The 23,348-nt window shown below is 43.3% G+C and overlaps 2 protein-coding genes across 7 annotated transcripts in view; both read left to right on the forward strand.

Annotated features, from left to right (window-relative positions):
- sp6 (Sp6 transcription factor) overlaps nt 1–23,348 on the forward strand; it is a 64,134-nt gene that overhangs the window by 10,301 nt on the left and 30,485 nt on the right. The gene's annotated exons all lie outside the window — the stretch shown is intronic.
- LOC125139423 (integrin alpha-L-like) overlaps nt 889–23,348 on the forward strand; it is a 43,983-nt gene continuing 21,523 nt past the window's right edge. For all 6 annotated transcript variants that reach the window (XR_007138480.1, XR_007138479.1, XR_007138481.1 and 3 more), the window contains exons 1-7: nt 889–1,039; nt 1,174–1,304; nt 17,835–17,977; nt 22,012–22,159; nt 22,279–22,414; nt 22,532–22,596; nt 23,074–23,197. Coding sequence is in view for 3 of the 6 variants with exons in the window: in XM_047803428.1 (XP_047659384.1) it covers nt 1,227–1,304; nt 17,835–17,977; nt 22,012–22,159; nt 22,279–22,414; nt 22,532–22,596; nt 23,074–23,197 (694 nt within the window). In the remaining 3 variants the exon portion in view is untranslated. The remainder of the gene's footprint in view (nt 1,040–1,173; nt 1,305–17,834; nt 17,978–22,011; nt 22,160–22,278; nt 22,415–22,531; nt 22,597–23,073; nt 23,198–23,348) is intronic.

Here is a 23,348-nt window from a genome sequence, read left to right on the forward strand (position 1 = left end):
AGCTGAAATTTCAACCAACACCACTGAGATGCTGGATATATTCAAAGAAACTTCCCCAAAGCAGGATATTGTGATCTCCCTGGACAACAATGCATGTACTGTAATGTTGGTGTAACTTTGGACAACCAACAATCATTCTCTCCTTTCATTGCTAAACACTCTAGTTTCTAAACACTCTGGTTTCTCTCTTACATTTGGAACATCCAACAATTTCTATCCACAGAGGACACTTGGGGCCTTGTACATTTTCTACTTTAACCGATCCAGAATGCAGCTGTATTACATGTTATCAACCTCCACAAGTTCCCCAACACACACACTCCTTCCATTGGATGCTTGTAGCTTTCACATTCTTATATTTTTAGCTCCTGACATTAAAGCATTTCCATAAGCTGCTCTATATTATAGCACTTTATCAAGAAAGAAGTCATCAAGAAATTCAAAATCCAACCACAACTCCATCGTTCCAAGGCTAAGCACTGGACAAAGTTTCCACTGGAGGTGGCAAAATAAATCATGCTCTTAGTCAGCACAATGCATCAGACTAGAATGTTGACAACACCGATAAATCCATCAAACTCACCAGAACTTATCAGCCTCCAGACAGACAAAGCACACACCGTGTGGCGTGACATCTAGTCACAAGCGGTGGAAGAGATTTTCACAAATTAAAAAAAAAGATTTTTAATAAATCTCCAGAGAATAAAGTGAAAGTCGTTTTATCCAGAACTATGGAGTAAACAAAGTTCTCTACCAAGAATGTTCTGCTTGGATTTCTCCACTTAAAGACCACAAGACATTCAGGCTTTACTTCCATCACGGATCCCCTGATGTTCCTAGGACAATGGGATTGTTTTGTAAAAATGAGACTATCATGGTAATGTTTTAAGTGTCATTTTTATTTCCCATTTGGTGATGATGTAGAGTTGCAGTCCGAGTGTCACTCATGAGTGTGATGGAAACTCATATCTGAATGGAATCTGTTACCAGTTCAACAGCAGTCTGGATTTCACCACCAGTTTCACCCCCGCTTTCCAAGGTATGAGTGTTCACTCTCATAAACAAAGCTCTTACACCATGAGCTAAACACTGTTCATGTCAGGAATTTGTCATGGTGTTGTACTATAACTAAGACACATAAATATCCAGTTATTGTGGTGTTGTTTTTTACAGAATGCAATAAGAGTAAAGTCAACCTGGTTTTCCTTTTCGACGGTTCTCAAAGCATGCAGGAATCTGACTTCAATAAGAACAAACACTTCATATGGGACATTATGACAAATCTCAAAAACTCATCTATCGAGGTGAACAAACAAGAACGCACAAAACCACACAACAGACAACCCACTACAACACCACACAACACACAACACCACACAACCAACCACCACCCAACATACAAACCACTACAACAACATACAACTATTCAATTCAAGTTTATTTGTATAGCGCTTTTTACAATGGACTTTGTCTCAAAGCAGCTTTACAGAACAAACAAAGAACAGAAGGTAAACATAAAGAGAAATATAGAGGATTAATAAAGTAAAAATATATATATATATATATACGTATATATATACGTATATATATACGTATATATATGTATGTATGTATTTATCCCCAATGAGCAAGTCTGAGGGGACTCAGGCAGCAGTGGCAAGGAAAAACTCCCTTAAATTGATAAGGAAGAAACCTTGAGAGGAACCAGACTCAAGGGGAACCTCATCCTCATATGGGTGACACTAGAGGGTGTGATTACAAATGATGTATTGGTGTAAAGATCACATGGAGTTCAGATCTCCTCTTAGTATCATAGAGTCCAACTGGAGTTGGTAGATCTGTAAATGTCTCAGGATTCTCAGAGAGTCAGCCTCATCTCAGTGAACGTCCAAAATCTTCATCACACGGAAGACGATCGGAGCTGGTACAATGTCTGGATGCCTCGGGATGGGTAGAAGGAGAGAAGCAGTGTAGAGGGATTAACATATCTGCTGTTCATGAAAATGTGCAAGTCTAATGTACTGGTGCACGATATTATGGGATGTATTATGTGTACGCCTGACTAAAGAGATGAGTTTTTAATCTACATTTAAACTGGGAAAGTGTGTCTGAGCCCCGAACACTATCAGGAAGACTATTCCAAAGTTTGGGAGCTAAATAAGAAAACGCTCTACCACCTTTAGTAGACTTAGATATTCTGGGAACTAGCAGAAGTCCTGAGTTTTGTGATCTCAGAGAGCGTGAAGGATTGTAACGTGTTAGAAGACTAGTTAGATACATGGGAGCTAAACCATTAAGAGCTTTGTATGTAAGTAGCAGCAGTTTGTAATCAATTCTAAACTTAACAGGTAGCCAGTGTAGAGATGATAACATTGGGGTTATATGGTCATACTTTCCTGTCCTAGTGAGAACTCTGGCAGCTGCATTTTGGACTAACTGTAACCTATTTATTAAAGATGCAGGACAACCACCTAGTAATGCATTACAATAGTCCAGTCTAGAGGTCATGAAGGCATGAACTAGCTTCTCAGCATCAGATACAGACAGGATGTTTCTCAGCTTGGCAATGTTTCTAAGGTGGAAGAAGGCTGTTTTTGTAGTATGGGTGATATGATTTTCAAAAGACAAGTTACTGTCTAATAAACACCAGGTCTTTCACTGTCGAGCTACTAGTAACAGTACAACCCTCTAAATGGGAGTTGAATTGTGAGTGTGTGTACTGGTTTTTGGACCTATAAGTAGTTTTTCTGTCTTATCGGAATTTAACTTTAAAAAGTTAAAAAAAAAAATCTCTCTAAGGCATTGAGTTAATTTGGACACTTTGGCGATTTCATCTTGTTTTGATGATATTTACATTTCCATTTACAGCATTTGGCAGACGCCCTTATGCAGAGCGACTTACATAAGTGCTTAAATCTCTAACATTGAATACATTAATGCTGGTTCACTAGGTTACATACTTAAGATACCATGAGTTTAAAACATTTGTTCAAAGTTACAATGATAAAGTGTCAACGTTTTTTTTTTTTTTGTTTGTTTTTTTTAATGCAAAAGATAAGGAAAGAAGTGCTAGTTGAAGTGTTTCCTGAATAAGTAGGTCTTCAATCGCTGCTTGAAAATAGCCAGTGAATCAGCTGTCTGGACCTCTGGGGGAAGTTCATTCAACCACCTTGGTGCCAGAACAGAGAAGAATCTTGTATACTTGCCTCTTACCCTGAGAGATGGTGGAACCAGTCGAGCAGTGCTAGTAGATCGGAGGTTGCGGGGTCCAGTGCGAGGAGTGATGAGGGCTTTGAGGTAAGAGGGAGCTGGTCCATTTTTGGCTTTGTAAGTCAGCATCAGTGTTTTGAATCGGATGTGTGCAGCTACCGGAAGCCAGTGGAGGGATCGCAGCAGTGGGGTGGTGTGTGAGAACTTTGACAGGTTGAAAACAAGCCGGGCAGCTGCATTTTGGATCATTTGCAGAGGACGGATTGCGTTCATAGGTAGACCTGCCAGCAGTGCATTGCAGTAATCCAGTCTAGAAATGACAAGAGACTGAACAAGTACCTGAGCAGTCTGTGTGGGGAAAATGGCTGAATCCTTATAATGTTGTAGAGAAGAAACCGACATGAGCGAGTCACATTAGCAACGTGAGAGGAAAAGGACAGTTGATTGTCCATGGTTACCCCAAGGTTGTGAGCTGTGGCTGAAGGGGAGATCAGATCGTTGTGCAAGGATATAGCAAGATCATGACCTGGGGATGAATCACCTGGGATGAACAGCAGTTCAGTTTTGCTGATGAGCAGTCATCCATGATGAAATTTCTGCCAGACATGCTGAGATCCGATCAGAAGCTGTGGCATCTGAGGGTGGGAAAGAGAAGATAAGTTGTGTATCATCAGCATAGCAGTGGTAAGAGAACCCATGTGATGAAATAACTTCACCAAGAGAGTGAGTATACAGGGAGAAAAGAAGAGGACCAAATACTGAGCCCTGTGGGACGCCAGTGGAGAGTCTGTGTGGAGCAGATGTCACTCTCCTCCATGTTACCTGATGTGAGCGTCCTTCCAGGTAGGAAGCAAACCATTCCCAAGCTGATCTGCAAATCCCAAGACTCTTGAGGGTGGATAAGAGAGTCTTGTGGTTGACCGTATCAAACGTTTCTGAAAGGTCAAGGAGGATAAGGATGGATGACAGTTTGTCTGATGTAGCAGCATGTAGCTTCTCAGAGACATCCAAAAAGGCTGTCTCTGTAGAGTGAGCTGCTTTAAACCAGACTGGTTGGGGTCTTGGAGGTTGTTCTGTGAGAGATAGACAGACAGTTGATTATAGACAATGCGTTCAAGAATTTTTGATACCGGTCTGTAGTTACTGATGTCTGATGGATATATATAAACACTGTCTGTCTTTAGCATAGCAGTGGAAACTAATCCCATGTCTTCTAATGATGTTCCCTAATGGAAGCATGTATAGCGAGAAAAACAGCGGTCCTAGAACTGATCCTTGAGGGACCCCATAATTAACTGGTAATAAACTGGAGGATTCACCATTTAATTCTACAAAATGGTATCGATCAGACAGGTAGGATCTAAACCAACTTAAAGCCTGACCATGATTACCTGTGTAATTTTGTAAGTGATCTAGAAGAATGTTGTGGTCTATAGTGTCGAATGCAGCACTAAGGTCAAGTAGAACTAATAGTGACATACAGTCTTGGTCCGAAGCTAAGAACAAGTCGTTTGTAACTTTAACAAGTGCAGTTTCTGTGCTATGATGGGGCCTGAAACCTGACTGAAACTCTTCAAGGATGTTGCTCTCCTGTAAGAAGGAGCTCAGTTGAACAGACACAACCTTTTCTAGTATTTTAGACATAAACAGAAGATAGGTCTGTAATTTGATAGTTCATTAGGATCTAAATTAGGTTTCTTAATGAGGGGCCTAATGACTGCCAACTTGAAAGATTTAGGGATGTAACCTAAAGATAGCGAGGAGTTAATAATATTAAGAAGAGGCTCACCAGCTTTATGTGACACTTCTTTCAGTAATTTAGTTGAAATGGGGTCTAGTGAACATGTTGTTGATTTAGCTGTAGTAATAAGTTTATCTAACTCTTCCTGTCCTGTACTTGTAAAGCTCTGTAGTTGTGTGTCTAGAGCCTTAAGTGAGACTGGGTCACTAGTTGCTCTCACATGTTGAGCATCACCCATTTTATTCCTGATACTTTCGATTTTATCAGTGAAGAAACTCAAAATCCTCACTACTGAACTGTGATGGAATAGTGTGCTCAGATTTCTGTTTTTTTGTTAATCTAGGCACGGTGCTAAATAAAAACCTGGGATTGTTCTGGTTATTTCCTATGAGTTTGCCCAGGTTCTCAGAGCCCTAGCAGCTTTTAGAGCCTTATACGCAATTCTAAAAACCTCTAATTTAGTTTTTCTCCACTTTCGCTCGAGGTTACGGGTTTCTCTCTTGAGGGTGTGACTATGACTATTATACCACAGTGCAAGCGTTTTATTTCTAAACTTCTGTAATCTGATGGGGCAAAAGTGTCTAATGTGCTAGTGAATATAGCATCTATGCTGTTAGTCATTACATCAAAGTCGTTTGTTTTTAAGGGTAAAGTAAGAAGTTAAGACAGGTCCGGCAGGTTATTTGTGAATCTGTCTTTAGTGGTCGGAATAATAGTTCTACAGAGTTGATAACATGGAGACACAGTTAGTCTGTTCTAGTCTGTTCAGGGCCCTACACAGTTTTTCTTAGAGAATTCACAGATTTTCTCTCAGACCTAATGGTTAACTTTGACAAAGCATTAATTGTAGGAGACTTTAACATTCATGTTGATGACACAAACGACGCTTTAGGACTCACAATTATGGACTTACTAAACTCACTTGGGCTCAATCAAAACATCACTAGTGCAACTCATCGACGTAACCACACACTAGATTTAATAATATCACACAGAATAGATGTCACTGATATAGATATCATACCTCAAAGTGATGACATCACAGACCATTACCTCATAATGTACACACTGCCTATAGAACAGACTAACTGTGTCTCACCACGTTATCGACTCGGTAGAACCATTATTCCGACCACCAAAGACAGATTCACAAATAACCTGCCTGATCTGTCTGGACTTCTTACTGTACCCTTAAACACAAATGACCTAGATGCAATGACTAACAGCATAGACGCTATATTCACTAGCACATTAGACACTGTTGCCCCAGTCAGATTACAGAAGGTTAGAGATAAAACACTTGCACCATGGTATAATAGTCATACTCACACCCTCAAGAGGGAGACCTTGAACGGAAATGGAGAAAAACTAAATTAGAGGTTTTTAGAATTGCGTAGAAGGACAGTATGTCCAGCTATAGACAGGCTCTAAAAGCTGCTAGGGCTGAGCACGTGAGCAAACTCATAGAAAATAACCAGAACAATCCCAGGTTTTTATTTAGCACAGTGGCTAGTTTAACAAAAAAACAGAAATCTGAACACACTATTCCATCACATTTCAGTAGTGAGGACTTCATGAGATTCTTCACTGATAAAATCTAAAGTATCAGGAATAAAATAGGTGATGCTCAACATATGAGAGCAACCAGTGACACAATTTAACCTAAGGCTTTACACAGCTTTACAAGTACAGGACAGGAAGAGTTAGATAAACTTATTACTACAGCTAAATCAACAACATGTTCACTAGACGCCATCCCAACTAAACTACTGAAAGAAGTGTTACATAAAGCTGGTGAGCCTCTTCCTAATATCATTAACTCCTCGTTATTTTTAGGCTACGTCCCAAAGTCTTTTAAGTTGGCAGTTATTAGGCCACTCATCAAAAAACCTAACTTAGATCCTAATGAACTATCAAATAACAGACCTATCTCACACCTTCCGTTTATGTCTAAAATACTAAAAAAGGTTGTGTCTGTTCAACTGAGCTCCTTCTTACAGGAGAGCAACATCTTTGCAGAGTTTCAGTCAGGTTTCAGGCCCCATCATAGCACAGAAACTGCACTTGTTAAAGTTACAAACGACTTGTTCTTAGCTTCGGACCAAGACTGTATGTCAATATTAGTTCTACTTGACCTTAGTGCTGCATTTGACACTATAGACCACATCATTCTTCTAGATCGCTTACAAAATTTCACAGGTATTCATGGACAGGCTTTAAGCTGGTTTAGATCCTACCTGTCAGAGCGATACCATTTTGTAGAATTAAATGGTGAATCCTCCAGTTTATTACCAGTTAATTATGGGGTCCCTCAAGGATCAGTTCTCGGACCTCTGCTTTTCTCTATATACATGCTTCCATTAGGGAACATTATTAGAAGACATCGGATTAGTTTCCATTGTTATGCTGATGACACACAGTTTACATATCTCATCAAAACCAGATGAAATAGCCACAGTGTCCAAATTAACTCAGTGCCTTAGAGAGATAAAAGACTGGATGAGCTGCAACTTTCTGTTGTTAAACTCCGATAAGACAGAAATAATACTCATAAGTCCAAAAACCAGTGCACAGAAACTCTCACAATACAGAGGGATGTACTGTTACTACTAGCTCGACAGTGAAAGACCTGGGTGTCATACTAGACAGTAACTTGTCTTTAAACTCATATCACCCATACTACAAACACAGCCTTCTTCCACCTTAGAAATATCACCAAGCTGAGAAACATCCTGTCTGTATCTGATGCTGAGAAGCTAGTTCATGCGTTCATGACCTCTAGACTGGACTATTGTAATGCATTACTAGGTGGTTGTCCTGCATCTTTAATAAATAGGTTACAGTTAGTCCAAAATGCAGCTGCCAGAGTTCTCACTAGGACAAGAAAGTATGACCATATAACCCCAATGTTATCATCTCTACACTGGCTACCTGTTAAGTTTAGAATTGACTTCAAACTGCTGCTACTTAAGTACAAGGCTCTTAATGGTTTATCTCCCATGTATCTAACTAGTCTTCTAACATGTTACAATCCTTCACGCTCTCTGAGATCACAAAACTCAGGACTTCTGCTAGTTCCCAGAATATCTAAGTCTACTAAAGGTGGTAGAGCGTTCTTGTATTTAGCTCCCAAACTTTGGAATAGTCTTCCTGATAGTGTTCGGGGCTCAGACACACTTTCCCAGTTTAAATGTAGATTAAAAACTCATCTCTTTAGTCAGGCTTACACATAATACGTCCTATAGTATCATGCACTAGTACATCAGACCGGCATATTTTTATGAACAGCAGATATGTTAATCCCTTTCCACTGCTTCTCTCTTTGTACCCATCCCGAGGGATCCAGACATTGTACCAGCTCCCAACGTCCTCTGTGGGACGAAGCCTTTGGACGTCCACTGAGCCGAGGCTGACTCTAAGAATCCTGAGACATCTCCAGTTAGACTCTGTGATACTAAGGAGATCCGAAGTCCATGATCTTTACACCAATACAACATTTAACTGACTGTATATTACAATCACACCCCCAGTGTCACCCATATGAGGATGGGTTCCCCCTTGAGTCCGGTTCCTCTCAAGGTTTCTTCCTTTACCAATTTAAGGGAGTTTTTCCTTGCCACTGCTGCCTGAGTCACCTCAGACTTGCTCATAGGGGAATAAATACATACACATTGTGAACTATATATATCTAATAATAACCTAGAATTTTTATTCTGTTAATTCTTTTTTCTTTTATTATTCGTTATTTCCTTCATCATTAATTATGTCTACCTTCTGCTGAATGTTTATGTTCTGTAAAGCTGCTTTGAGACAATGTCTATTGTAAAAAGCGCTATACAAATAAACTTGAATTGAATTGAATTGTTCTACAGATAGTGTGTACATTATGAGGTCTGTGATGTCATCAGTTTGAGATACGTTCTAGATATCAGTGACATCTATTCTGTGTGATATTATTAAATCTAGTGTATGATTACCAGAGGTGGGAAGTAACGGAGTAAAAATACTTCGTTACTGTACTTAAGTAAAGTTTTCTGGTATCAGTACTTTACTCCACTATTTATTTTTCAGACAACTTTTTACTTTTACTCATTACAATTTTACACAAATATCTGTACTTTTTACTTCTTACATTTTCAATACGGACTCGTTACTTTTAGTATTATTCCTTCTCATTGGACGCTGTTTCCAGCCTATCATCCTATCATTGTGTGGCTTTTTCCCCATGTGACTGGTGTACTGTATTATTTACTGGCTATCAGACATAGACTAAGGATAGCGGAGCTAACAATGAGCAGCACGCCTACAAAAGGAATGGCTAATGTTCATTCAGAGGGAGTCACCGATGTTAAAATAACTAACAATGAGGACATTCCTGAACACACATGGCCATATATGAGGGAGATGTTTGTAATAATCGGCTTCAAAAAGGATTCCTGGCGAATGCGTTGCGAATTGTGTCACCCAGGGGCGGTTCTAGCTCTTTTTTAGGGTGGCTTCAGCCCCCTGTCTGTAATCTCAGCCAACCTAAAACTATAAGTATAATTTTTACTTTCATAAATAAACAATAAAAATTATGTTAAAATGCGGGACATGTCGTCGATGGGAAAGAAAATTATTTATCAGTTTGATCCAAGAGCGATTTTTTTTACTTTGCTTTTATTCCATACTTTTACACGCGTGTGTTGTAGTCTTTCAAAAGTAGAACTCTTCTTGTTTTAAATTCTCACTGAGGGCTAAAACCCCCTAAAGATGAAACCCTAGAACTGCCCCTGGTGTCAACCCAAAAACACGAAGTGCTTAATTTAATTAACATTAATTTTGTCATTTGTAAATAATAATAATTTTGAGTTGTTTTCAAGGACAGAGCTGGAATCTCCCTACAGTTTGGGATATGGCCTTGGTGATACACTTGGTATACATTATATTTCCAAAAGTATTGGGTCACCTGACCTTTCCTGCTATATGTGGTTGTTTTCTGATCTCATCCCTACTGAACACCTTTGGGATGAATGTGACTCCACCCTACCTCACCTACATCAGTGCCTGCCTTTCGTAACACTCTTGTGGCTGATGAACACAAATATTCATCAACACACTCCAAAATTATATATTCATACACACACACACACACACACACACACACACACACACATATATATATATATATATATATATATATATATATATATATATATATATATATATAAACATGACGTATATAAACATGACGTATATAAACATGACACTAAACAGGTAGTAGTAACAGCGACTTTTTACTTAAGTACATGTCAGAGCCCAAACTTCTTTACTTTAACTTGAGTAAAAGAGTGTAGTCACTACTTCTACTTTTACTGTAGTCTTTTAAAAAATGAGTATCTGTACTTCTACTTGAGTAAAGGATGTGTGTTCTTTTGCCACCTCTGATGACTACGAGGATGAGTTACTCTAGTGGTTATGTTTATGCCCAAATGAGTTGAGTAGGTCCAAAAATGTGAGTCCTAAAGCATCGTTTGTTTCGTCAATGTTATGCGAGACACCGAGGAGGAAGCCGGAGTGGAAGCAAACAGAGTTTAATGCGAAAAACACGGAAGTAGCGTAATCCGGTGGTGCGCGGAAAAGCGCGGTCCACAAAGTCAAGAGTAATCCGGTGGTGCACGGAAAAGCGCGGTCCACAAAGTCCAGAGTATATGGGATGAAAGGCAGTCGGTGTACTAACCAGGGGAGCGCTTGGGAGAAAGCGCGAAGCTGAACATAACCACGGGAGTGTAGAGAAATGTACAGCGTAACCATGGATAATAACTGACGGCGAGTGGGAGTGAGAGAGGGGATTATATATGGTGGCTGATGAGAGTGAAATGAGAGTCAGGTGAGAGCAATCAGTAAGCAGGCGAGCCGCTCCGTGCGGGCGGGGCATGCACGGGAGCAGAGTCAGAGAGCTCCCTGACACCACCCCCTCCTCCAGGGGCGGCACCGGACGCCCTGACCCTGCGACGAGGACGACCCCTAGCCCTGGGTGCCGGGTGGCGTGGGTGGGCAGCATGGAACTCCGCCAGCAGACTTGGGTCCAGCACGTCCCGCCGGACCACCCATGACCGATCCTCCGAGCCGTAACCCTCCCAGTCTACCAGGTATTCGAGGCGACCCCCGCGCCTTAGGGAGTCCAGGACTTCCCGCACTGCGTAGACGGCAGGCTGAGCCACGACTTCCGGCTGGACGGGCGCCACGGGGTCACCTGGAGGGCGAGAGACAGGCGAGACACAAGGTTTAAGCAGGGACAAGTGAAATGTGGGGTGTATGCGATACCTTGACGGCAGCTCCAGCCGGTATGAAACGTCGCTGATCTGCCTGGAGATCCTGAAAGGCCCAATGAACCTGGGGCTCAGCTTGCGGCTCGGCAGCTTCATCTTCATGTCCTTAGTGGAGAGCCACACCCTATCCCCAGGGCGGTACCGAGGAGACTCTAGACGCCGAGCATCAGCGTGCCGGCGGGTGTTGCGGAGCGCCCGGCGCAGCTGGGTGTGTGCGACTCCCAGATCCGGTGGCTCTCCCGGTAACAGGCATCCACCGATGGCACGTCGCTAGGCTCATCCGACCATGGGAACAGGGGCGGCTGGAACCCCAGCACGCATTGGAAAGGGGTGAGGCCTGTGGCGTCCTGGCGGAGCGAGTTCTGGGCATACTCTGCCCAGGGCAAGAAACGAGCCCAATCCCCTTGATCCTTGCTGCAGTAAGTCCTTAAATATCGGCTCAGCTCCTGAATCTTACGTTCCGCCTGGCCGTTGGACTGCGGGTGGTACCCCGACGTCAGATTGACCGACACCCCTAAGAGCTGGAAGAAAGCTCGCCAAACCCGAGACGTGAACTGGGGACCACGGTCCGAAATTATCTCCTCCGGGAGACCAAAGTTCCTGAACACATGATGGAACAGGGCCTCGGCAGTTTCGAGGGCTGTGGGCAGGCCCTTCAGAGGCACCAAGCGGCAGGCCTTGGAGAAACGGTCCACCGCTACCAAGATGCACGTGTTACCTCCTGACCGCGGCAGGTCGGTCACGAAGTCAATCCCTAGGTGTGACCAGGGGCGCTGAGGTATGGGAAGCGGCACCAACTTGTCGACAGGCAGGTGGCATGGTACCTTTGCCATGGCACAGGTGGTGCACTCCTGGACATAACGGGTCACCTCCTCTGCCATCCTCGGCCACCAGTAACGCGCCTGAAGGAGCTGGACCGTCCTCCTTTCACCCGGGTGTCCCATACCTGGTCCCTCGTGGACCGACTGGATTAATCCCCGACGGCAGGCGGTGGGGACAAAGACGCGTCCCTCGGGGCACCCTCCAGGGGCGGGCTCCTGGATGGAGGCAGCCCGAATCGCGCTGTCCACGTCCCAGACAATAGGCCCCACGACGATCAAAGGAGGAAGTATGGGGTCTGGATCGCTGGGTTCCTCAGGCCCGAAGACCTGGCACAGGGCGTCGGCCTTCCCGTTAAGCGCCCCCGCACGGTAGGTGACGTGGAACTGGAACTGAGTGAAGAAAAGGGCCCACCGAGCCTGCCTGGGATTGAGTCTCCGAGCCTCCCGCAAGTACTGCAGATTCTTGTGGTCAGTGACCACGGTAAACTGGTGCTCCACGCCCTCTAACCAGTGCCTCCACTCCTCCAGGGCAAGTTTTATTGCCAGTAACTCACGGTTTCCGATTTCGTAGTTCTGTTCCGCCGCAGAGAGCTTGTGTGAGAAAAAGGCACATGGATGGAGCTGTGGTGGGGTGCCTGACCGCTGAGAGAGAGTGGCCCCCACTCCTGTCAAGGAGGCGTCTACCTCAACCACAAAAGGCCTCCGGGGGTCTGGATGACGTAACACAGGGGCGGAGCAGAAGCGCTGGCGGAGCACCTTGAATGCCCCCTGGGCCTCCTTGGTCCACTTCAGGGTCCGTGCCTTACCCCTGTGGAGAGAAGTGAGGGGAGCGGAGATCTGGCTGTACCCTTGGATGAACCGCCGATAAAAGTTGGCGAAGCCCAGGAAGCGTTGGAGCTCCTTAATCGTCTCCGGGACGGGCCAGTTCCTGACTGCTCTAACCTTTCTCTCGTCCATCTGTATTCCCCGTGCACTGATGATATAGCCCAGAAACTGCACCTCCTCACGGTGGAACTCACACTTGGAGAGGTTGGGGTAGAGTTGTTGGGAACGAAGTGCCCCTAGGACCTCACATACGTGGGCCTGGTGTTCCTCCAGGTTCTTTGAGTATATCAGGATGTCATCGATGTACACCATGACGAACCTCTGAAGGTAGGGTCGGAGCACCTCGTTCATGAACCCCTGGAACACTGCTGGAGCGATGGAAAGGCCGTACGGCATGACCCGATATTGGTAGTGTCCGGAGGGCGTGATGAAGGCTGTCTTCCACTCATCTCCCCTCCTGATGCGCACCAGGTTATACGCGCTCCGGAGATCGAGCTTGGTGAACACACGTGCCTCCCTTAGGGCCTCAAGAGCTGCCGGAACAAGCGGGAGAGGGTAAGGGAGAGGAGAGATCTGGGCGTTCAACTGTCGGTAGTCTATGCAGGGATGCAGGCCCCCGTCCTTCTTCCCCACAAAGAAAAAGCTCGAAGCAGCCGGGGAGGATGACTTTGTGATGAACCCCTGCTTAAGAGCCTGCTGGATGTACTCCACCATCGCTCGATGTTCTGGTGTGGAAAGGGGGTAGATTCGGCCCTTGGGCAGCTTAGCCCCGGGAAGCAGGTCGATGCCGCAGTCACCAGGCCGGTGAGGGGAGAGATGAGTGGCCGCCTGAGGACAGAACACGTCCTTGAAGGCCTGGTACTCCTGGGGGATCTCTGCCTGCTTCGACGTTGTGGCTTCCTCTACCCTGGTGGCGCCTACCATAGCCTGGGGGACCCTTACGGGAAGCCGGGAGATGCAGTGCTCCAGGCAGTGGGTACTCCAACGCAGAACGTCGCAAGGGTCCCAGGAGCATGCAGGGGCGTGTTGGCTTAGCCAGGGCCTGCCCAGGATCATGCTGATGGTGGAATCGTCGAGCACCATGAACCGGATCTCCTCCTGGTGGAACAGGCCCACCTGTAGAGTCACTACCGGCGCACAGTACTTGACCCAGCCCCGACCCAGTGGGCGTCCCTGGATGGTCTGGACGGCTAAGTCCTGGGAACCAATCTCACGGGGGAGCCGTAAGCTGGTGAGGCAGGCCTGCGAGATGAAGTTCCCTGCTGAGCCGGAGTCCACCAGAGCATCCACGGAAAGAGAGAGAGCGGGAGTTAGAAGTGTCACTGAGAGTGTAGATAGAGTAGAAATGTCTCTTGAAAAATCTACTGTACCCACCGCTGCTCTCGCTGGGCACGTGGGACATCTGGCAATGGAGTGACCTGGGTTCCCACAATACAGGCATTTACCAGATGCCAGGCGGCTGTTCCTTCTCTCTCCTGGACAGTCTCTGAGAGCCCAACTGCATGGGTTTGGTGTCTGAGGCGGTAGTAGGGACTGGTGGAACCCCTGGGGTTGGTGACATGGGGTGGCACGCCGCCAGCCGCTGAGAAAGGCCCAGGGACTTCTTAATGAAGTCCTCCAATCCAGTAGTGTCCTCAAATACCACCATGGCTAGTTTTATTTCTGGGGACAAACCCTGCCGATATACCCCCAGTAGCGCCGACTCGTTCCAGCCACTAGATGCTGCCAAGGTGTGGAAACGCAAGCTGTATGCAGTGATGTCATCAGTACCCTGACGCAAGCTAAGCAGCTGGTCGGCTGTGGATAGGACCCCGGAAGTGGCGCTGAAAACCTCGACAAAGTGCGCAGTGAAATGGGCATACACATTTATCATCGGGCTGGCCGAGTCCCACAATGATTGAGCCCAAGCTAGCGATCTCCCAGTCAGGAGTGAGATGAGGAACGCTACCTTGGACCGCTCGGACGGAAAGCGCTGCGGTTGCATCTCTATGTAGAGGTTTACCTGGAGTAGAAAGCCGCGGCATGCAGAAGCATCTCCTGAAAAAGTTCCCGGGAGCGCCATGGGGCTGCTGGTGATAGCCGGGGGGGTCAGGATGAACCGCGGTGGAGGGAAAGGCGGCTCGAAGCGCGGTGACGAGATCCCGGAACGGGTCGGAGGAGGTGCTGGGCCGGCTCTCCATTGTCAGGTAAGAGCGGAAAGGTCCCTACCTTCAACTTTTTAAGGTCAGTTATTCTGCTATGCGAGACACCGAGGAGGAAGCCGTAGTGGGAAGCAAACAGAGTTTAATGCGAAAACACGGAAGTAGCGTAATCCGATGGTGCGCGGAAAAGCACGGTCCACAAAGTCCAGAGTAATCCGGTGGTGCGCGGAAAAGCGCGGTCCACAAAGTCCAGAGTATATGGGATGAAAGGCAGTCAGTGTACTAACCAGGGGAGCGCTTGGGAGAAAGCGCGAAGCTGAACATAACCACGGGAGTGTAGAGAAATGTTCAGCGTAACCATGGATAATAACTGACAGCAAGTGGGAGTGAGAGAGGGGATTATATATGGTGGCTGATGAGAGTGAAATGAGAGTCAGGTGAGAGCAATCAGTAAGCAGGCGAGCCGCTCCGTGCGGGCGGGGCACTCACGGGAGCAGAGTCAGAGAGCTCCCTGACAGTCAACATGAATGTTAAAGTCTCCTACAATTAATGCTTTGTCAAAGTTAACCAATAGGTCTGAATAAAAGTCTGTGAATTCTCTAAGAAAATCAGTGTAGTGTCCTGGGGGTCTGTACACAGTCGCTAGAGCAAGAGACATCAGGGATTTCTTCATGTGCATTTGCGATAGTGTAACATTAAGGACGAGCACTTCAAAAGAATTGAATCTATACTGTGTTCTCTGGGTAACAGTAAGGAGATCACTAGAGATAGTGACAACACCACCTTCATTACCAGTCTGACGAGGCTCATGCTTATAGATGTATCCTGATGGTGTAGACTCATTTAGACTGAGTGCAGTAAGGCTATTTTCTGAGATGATTTCCTTTACAATAAGTGATTTGGGTGCAAGTGATCTAATGTTCAGAAGCCCAAACTTTAGGAACTGTTTTTGTTTGTTTCTTTGGCATTTTTCTGGTCTAATTATTATTAGATTATAAAGATTATTTTGAGAACTTCTCACGTATTTACTTTTTGAGCTCACAGCTCCTGGGAACAGACACAGTTTCTATAGGATGAGCTATGTGTGCATTTGTGTCAGTGTACTGAGGTGAAGGATGGCTATTGAAATTTAGATTTAAAGAGTAGTTTACCAATCAGAAGGTGTGCAGTGCCATGGAGATGTGGTCCGAGAGGATCTCTGCTCCAACTCTGCTGGGTTGCAGGCTGTCAGCATGGAACAGCCTTGGACACTCCCAGAAATCATTCCAGTTATCAATAAAGAGTAGATTCTGAGCCTGACACCATGACTGTAACCATGGTGTAACCATGACTGTAACCATTCACTTTAAACGTTGGAAGCGGTCTGGACATGATGATCCTCGCTGTGGGCGCTGTGGTGCGAACCGTCTCCAACAGGGTGTTTAAGTCCCTCTTCAGGATCTCCGACTGCCTCAGGCTGGTGTCGTTCGAGCCGGCATGAAGAACCACAGCTCCGGTGTTTCTGCTCACGACCCTAGGTACCTGTGCAGCGACATCAAGAACACGAGCACCGGGTAATCAGTGAGTCCGGGCCTTACCTTTCGCCACACACGGATGTGGCCGACGATGGAGTCTCCGATGATCACAGTGTCACGGTCCGTCTCGCAAAGGGGGGCGAAGTGGTTCCAAGTGGGGATCTCGAAGACCGGTGGTGGTGGAGAGGGAGAGTGCAGCTCAAACGTGTCCTCACCTGCACTCAGAGGCAGAGACATAACCGACATGATGTTATAGAGCAAGTACAACAGAGATAATTGGTGTGAAAAGGTGTACTAGCGGTAGCCGGGCTAACAGGCTGGTTATGCTAGCCGGCTAGAAGCGGATGCTGGGAAAACAAATAAATAAATAGAATGTAGCGATATCAAAAGTATATCGAGCGGTTATTCTAGGTTTAAGATGTATTGCCGATGTGTTCGCCCTTTGTAAAAGGTAGGAATCAGATTGTAATGTGTACTAATGGAACTGGGCTAACAGGCTAGTGATGCTAACCAGCTAGCAGCAGGCACTGGGAGAACAAATAAGATATCAAAGGTAAGGAGTTAAAGAATAATCTCAAGATAAATAGGAATTGAATAAAAATACTCAGCCAAGCAAACAAATGCGACATGCAAACAATTCAAACACCGCGTTATATGACCATAGACACTACAATCTAACCGCAACACAACCATACGTGCTTACCCGGTGGCTAAGGCTACTGTCATCATTAATGCAGGTTCAGTGGCTCTGGTTGCATGCACTGTTCACTCTGATACTCACCGTGATGCATGCACTGTTCACTCTGATACTCACTGTGATGCATGCACTTTTCACACTGATGCTCACTGATAACTCATGAGAGTAGTGCAGTGGAGAGTAAAAAATCCCTGCCAGAAATAATAAACTGCATCTCACCTGACACTCAGGAATAACTGACACAAGCACCATCATGTACTAGTGCTTTAATCACTAAGCACTTCAGCTCCTTGTTCTTTTTCATTATTGAACCCACACAAGGGATATGGTGCACGGTATGTGAGAGAGGCTCAGACAGACGTGAAGCTTCTGTGTTATTCTGTCAGATCTAGAGGAAGGAAGTGAAGCCCAACAGGTCAGGCTCTGTTACCAGGACACGCATCTATCAGCAAAACATTAATCAATACATGGAGAGATAATAGTAATATTATAGAGAGGAACAAGTTAATGTTTAAATACTGTGTGTGTGTGTGTGTGTGTGTGTGTGTGTGTGTGTGTGTGTGTGTGTTTGTAGTTTGCTGCTGTTCAGTTTTCTTTCAGCTTCAAGACAGTTTTCACCTTTAAAGATTATGTTAACAATGAGGCAAAGAAGAAACTTGATGAAGAAAAACATATGAAGTCACTCACAAACACACACAGTGCCATCAGATACGTCCTGTAAGTATATCTACTGTATATAAACAAACAGTATAGAAACATATAGGGACACACAGCGTAAATATTTATTGTTCAGAAAGTGTGTAAGGTCTGAAGTTCCAGCAGTAACAAACATCAGGTTTATATGAATGCACTAAGTTACTGCTTCTGTTCCTTGGTACCATGAAAAGATTTTTCTTATTAACCTGAAGAGAGAGAATAAAGAGAGGGAGGTGACAATATGACAGTAATAAACTAGAACGGTACATTTCCTAAAGAAAATGTGAAGGTGCTTGCACATGGCAAGTTCCCCTCATCGTGCTGAGTGTTTTGATTTGTCACATGTCCATGTTGTGCTAAATTTTTGATTTCGCTAATTTTGGGCGGCGGGGCTACACGTGACGTGAGCTTCCGTACCGGGAATTCCAATCGCTTATAAAAGTCATAGCATACCTCTCCTCAATGAGCCGGTTGATTTGACACCTTGAGAGTGTGCTTTACATCTACAGAGAGAATAAAAGAGTTTTAAGAATTCCCCATTCAAGTCTGTGGGGGAAAAATCCCCTTTGAGCTTCCGTACCTTGTTATATGAATCAGTGGAACAGGGCATGAAATTCATTTTCAAGGTGTCCATTTATGTGGGGTCAAAATCTTTCATCTGAAAATAATAATAATGTGCTTTGCAAGCACATTAACTATGAAATGAAACTGGAAGCTCACCAATTCTAACAACTGTGAAATATAGCAACAAGCTTTAAAGACCTTTACTAGATCTTTACTTCCAACGTTTTGTGATCTGACATTCACTGGTGTCTGCTGCCCTCTTTTGGATGTTAGAACATCTACAGAGATTTTAAGAATTCCCCATTCAAGTCTATGGGGAAAAAAACACCCCTTTTGAGCTTCCGTACCGGGAATTCCGGGATTCCGATTGCTTATAAAAGTCACAGCACACCTCTCCTCAATGAGCCGGTCGATTTGACACCTCATCCATGGGTCTAGGACAAAATCTGCGGGACAAGTTACGCGCCGAAAAAGTGTCCGGAAGAAGAAGTAATGTGGTGTTAGAAAAAACACTGTACAAGGGTGGTTTCGAACCCCGAATCTCTTGCATGCTAAACAGAATCGCTATCCCCTACTCCATTCAGGAACACGAAAAAGTCTTTGCGGTTTTATGTATTAATTCACTAATGTGAAGAATGGTGAGTCTAACAGTACCCAAGCTTTATTATATTACAGTCATTCTTATCATTCTTTGTGATATACATGTGGCATATGTTTAAAAAATAATTATGTAATGTGAGGATACAAAGAAAAAATGCGCTTAATTTGAATTAATGGGTGGCTCTTAAAAGAGCCGTTGCTGTTCTTAAAAGGACATTAGTTTAAAGTGAAATAAAAAATTATTAAAAACAACAAAAAGTTATACAAATGGCAGAAACAACAACATATGTGACCGCCGTGCCTTCCACAGCACACCACCACTAGGGGATGAGGCTGCATCAAATTCGTTGTAGCTTTTAAGCATTAAATCCTCTAAATACATGGTTAAATGTTATAGTGTTTGAAAGCTTAGACTCTCGGGATTTTATTAAGCCCACACACAAAGCATAATGCGATTTATAGCCATCATACTAATTTAATCCAAGTTGATAGTCACCTGCACTAGGCGGCGCTAGTGACCATTAAACGCTTCCCTTTCTTCACTGGGGTAATATTTTCCAAAACAAATGCTTGGAAAAATCCCCAAGAGTCTAAGGAACTGGAAAATGTAAGCCTTTTAATCCAAAACGCTTTAATCCAAAACGCGTTTCTGACCGAAATCTGTAAACAGTAGTTCACATCCATCCTTTGTTTCGGCTCTCACTTGTCCTAGGAGGCTTATAAAACTACACTGAGGTGTCAGGTTTGTAGTCCAGGGCCTAACGAATCAAACGAAAATCATGATAATAAGGGGCGATTCCACTATATATATATATATATATATATATATATATATATATATATATATATATATATATATATATATATATATATATATATATGAAATGAAACTGGAAGCTCACCAATTCTATTCTATTCTATATTCTCTGTGAAATATAGCAACAAGCTTTAAAGACCTTTAAACAGATTCACTGGTGTCTGCTGCCCTCTTTTGGATGTTAGCACATCTACAGAGAGATTCCCCATTCAAGTCTATGGGGAAAAAACACTCCTTTGAGCTTCCATACTGGGAATTCTGGAATTCCAATCGCTTATAAAAACCATAGCACACCTCTCCTCAATGAGCCGGTCGAATCGAATGTGTCAAATCGAAATATGGGTCTAGGACAAAAGCTGCGGGACAAGTTACGTGCCGAAAAAGTGTCCGGAAGAAGAAGAAGGAGAAGAAGAAGAAGAAGAAGAAGTATGCAAGAGAATAAGAATGTGCTTTGCAAGCACATTAATAATAATAATAATAATAATAATAATAATAATAATAATAATAATAAAAAATAATAATAATAATAAGTATGCAAGAGAATCAGAATGTGCTCTGCAAGCACATTAATAAAAAGGATCACTGTCGCTTGTGTAACTCTGTCTCGCCCCAAAAGCCTGATTATTTTTTTAAAACTGTAAGATCTGTTATTCCTAGTGGATAAGTGTGACGGTCTTGCCCAGGCAGTCCTTCCTGCTGAGCTGCACAATGGAGAACACAGGAAATAATGGAACCCACATGGAGAATTAAAACAAAACTTCCACAGCTCGGTCTCATTATCTCTGCTGTTAATTTAGAACAGTTCTTTTTTTAATCTTTTTAAAATCAATTAAATCTTTATGCATTGTGATCGTATAGTGTATTCAATAAACATTTTCAATGAATTGATAAATCAGTGAAAAACTTAACAACTCAATTAAACTAAATTGAATTGGAGGGTAAACATACCCACCTAGCGGCGAACACATAGTTCAATTAGAACAATTAATTAACACATTAAACACATTAAAACAACACATCATACAACATACCTGCACAATGGAGAACACAGGAATTAAGGAAACCTGCGTGGAGAATTAATACAATACTTCTACATAAAACAAAGACAATGCACAAATCAATTACAATTAGGCCTCGTAATAAACTAAAAAATAACTCAATATAAAACACAACATTCAACGCCAAACACATAAACAGTTTCACCAGTAACTCATTGCAAGGTAAATTCACAATATATCAATTAGTTATGTGTTTTTAATCATTTTAACATTTAATTCTTCGCTGCTGAAAACTTGTGACTTAGCCACAGCTCAGTCTCATTATCCCTGCTGTGGGCGGTCCTTATTTCACATGCTAAATGCCATCATGCAGCAGGCAGATGGCGCTGTCCCCATTTATGCATAAATGTAACTATTTTACACACCGTTAAATAAACAAATATGAACTTAAACATATATTAGAACCTGAAATATTTACAATAAAAATATTTTGACATAGGTGTTTAACAAACACATATAAACATACACTATAACCACACACTGTTGTGCTAGGCACATGCACCAAAGATGCCTTCAGAAATAATGAAAGTAAAAAGGTCTTAATTCCAATATCTGCTATAAAAAAGTGTTTCAGTGAACTTTAGAATGCACCAAGGGTCAGATGTAAAAATGGTGTAGTTGTACATGGCAGTTAGTTGGTAAATCTGCCATGGCTCTTCTGGACATTCATGCATGGTTTTCAGAGAAGAAAGACAGTCTTCATGGTGTTTTGTCTGAAAGGTTTATGTAATCAGTTCATTTTTAATAGATAATGGGTAAATAGTTTGTTTTACATTTTTCTGTAATTGATTTGTTGGAAAAGTAATGTTTGAAAAACCAAAGTGTTTTTACTGACTCGATAATGTACAAGTCATACAATAAACATCTAAAATAAAAAATTAAACATAAACATGGAAGTTAACATAGACTGTATTATAATGAATGAATCTGTCCTGATCAGATTCTTGTAGTTTAAAGAATATCTGTGGAGTGTTTTAGTGAAAATGTAGATGTGGTATTTTGTGTTTATTTTCCAGTAAAGAACTGTTTGATAACTCGGAGTCTGGTGCAGATCCTGAGGCTACTAAAGCCCTGGTCATCATCACAGACGGAAGTCCTACTGATATCTCAAATGGTGAGATACAGCGCTGTGAGTCACGCGGCATCACTCGCTTTGTTATCGGGGTGAGTTCACTAATGGCCACGCACCACTCTTCCATCCGTCCATCAATCCATCAGTTATTCATCATGTCTCCATTTCCTCACAGATTCAGTGCTTTACTGACATAGTTTTACTTCATTAGGTGGGAGCTGTAAGTCTTGAGAATCTGAAAAGTCTTGGCTCAAAGCCGAATGACAACTATATCTTCATGATTAAAGACTATGATGGACTAAAAGGACTTTTGGATAAATTGCAAAATAAGATCTACGCCATCGAGGGTAATATCAACTCTGAATAAGAGATAAACTCTTAAGTGCCATGAAAGTGTTTTGTGTAAAAAGATGTAAATTAAAGTTGTAAATGTCACTAAAGAATAATGGAGTTTGTGTCTTCAGGAGCCAAGGGCAGGAAATTTAATAAAGAGCTGTCTCAGAGTGGATTCAGTGCTGCCAGTGATAAGGTACTCATAAAACACCAGACAAACATCTAAACAAACACCCTTCACCACAGATACCAACTCCCCTTTGAGTCTGGTTCCTCTCAAGGTTTCTACCATCTAAGGGAGTTTTTCCTCCCTACAGTCACCTGAGTCACATCAGACTTGTTCACTGGCCATAAATACATACACATTTAAATATATCTAATATTAATCTTGAATCTTGAACATCTGCCACAGTACAGACTGTTTAATCTTTACGTTCTGTAAAGCTGCTTCGAGACAATGTCCATTGTTAAAAGCACTTAAAAACACTAAATTGTAAAAGTGCAGGGGTCATAAACAGAAGGAAACTAACTCTGCATATCAGCAGCACACCTACAGCACAGAGAGTCTGAATGAACTGCAGTGAGCTTCAGGTGTATTTTAGTCTTAGTCAGTAATCTAAAATTTACCTAAACACAAACGATTAAACTCACCTTTCTATATTCTCTGTTCCAGGACAGTCTCATTCTGGGAGCAGTTGGAGGTAATGATTGGAGTGGAGCACTGTATGAGGTGCAAGGAACCAGGAACGATGAAAAGGAATTCAAAGGTTTCCAGTTCAATCCGGATTCATACAACGGTACATTGTGTGATGTTATGACTGTACATGTGGGCTGTGCAGGTCAAACACAGAACCTCAGCAACTAAGCTCTCTGTGTGTGTGTGTGTGTGTGTGTGTGTGTGTGTGTGTGTGTGTGTGTGTGTGTGTGTGTGTGTGTGTGTGTGTGTGT

This window comes from Tachysurus fulvidraco, chromosome 18 (genome assembly GCF_022655615.1).
Source record: "Tachysurus fulvidraco isolate hzauxx_2018 chromosome 18, HZAU_PFXX_2.0, whole genome shotgun sequence".
Taxonomy (NCBI): Eukaryota; Metazoa; Chordata; class Actinopteri; order Siluriformes; family Bagridae; genus Tachysurus; species Tachysurus fulvidraco.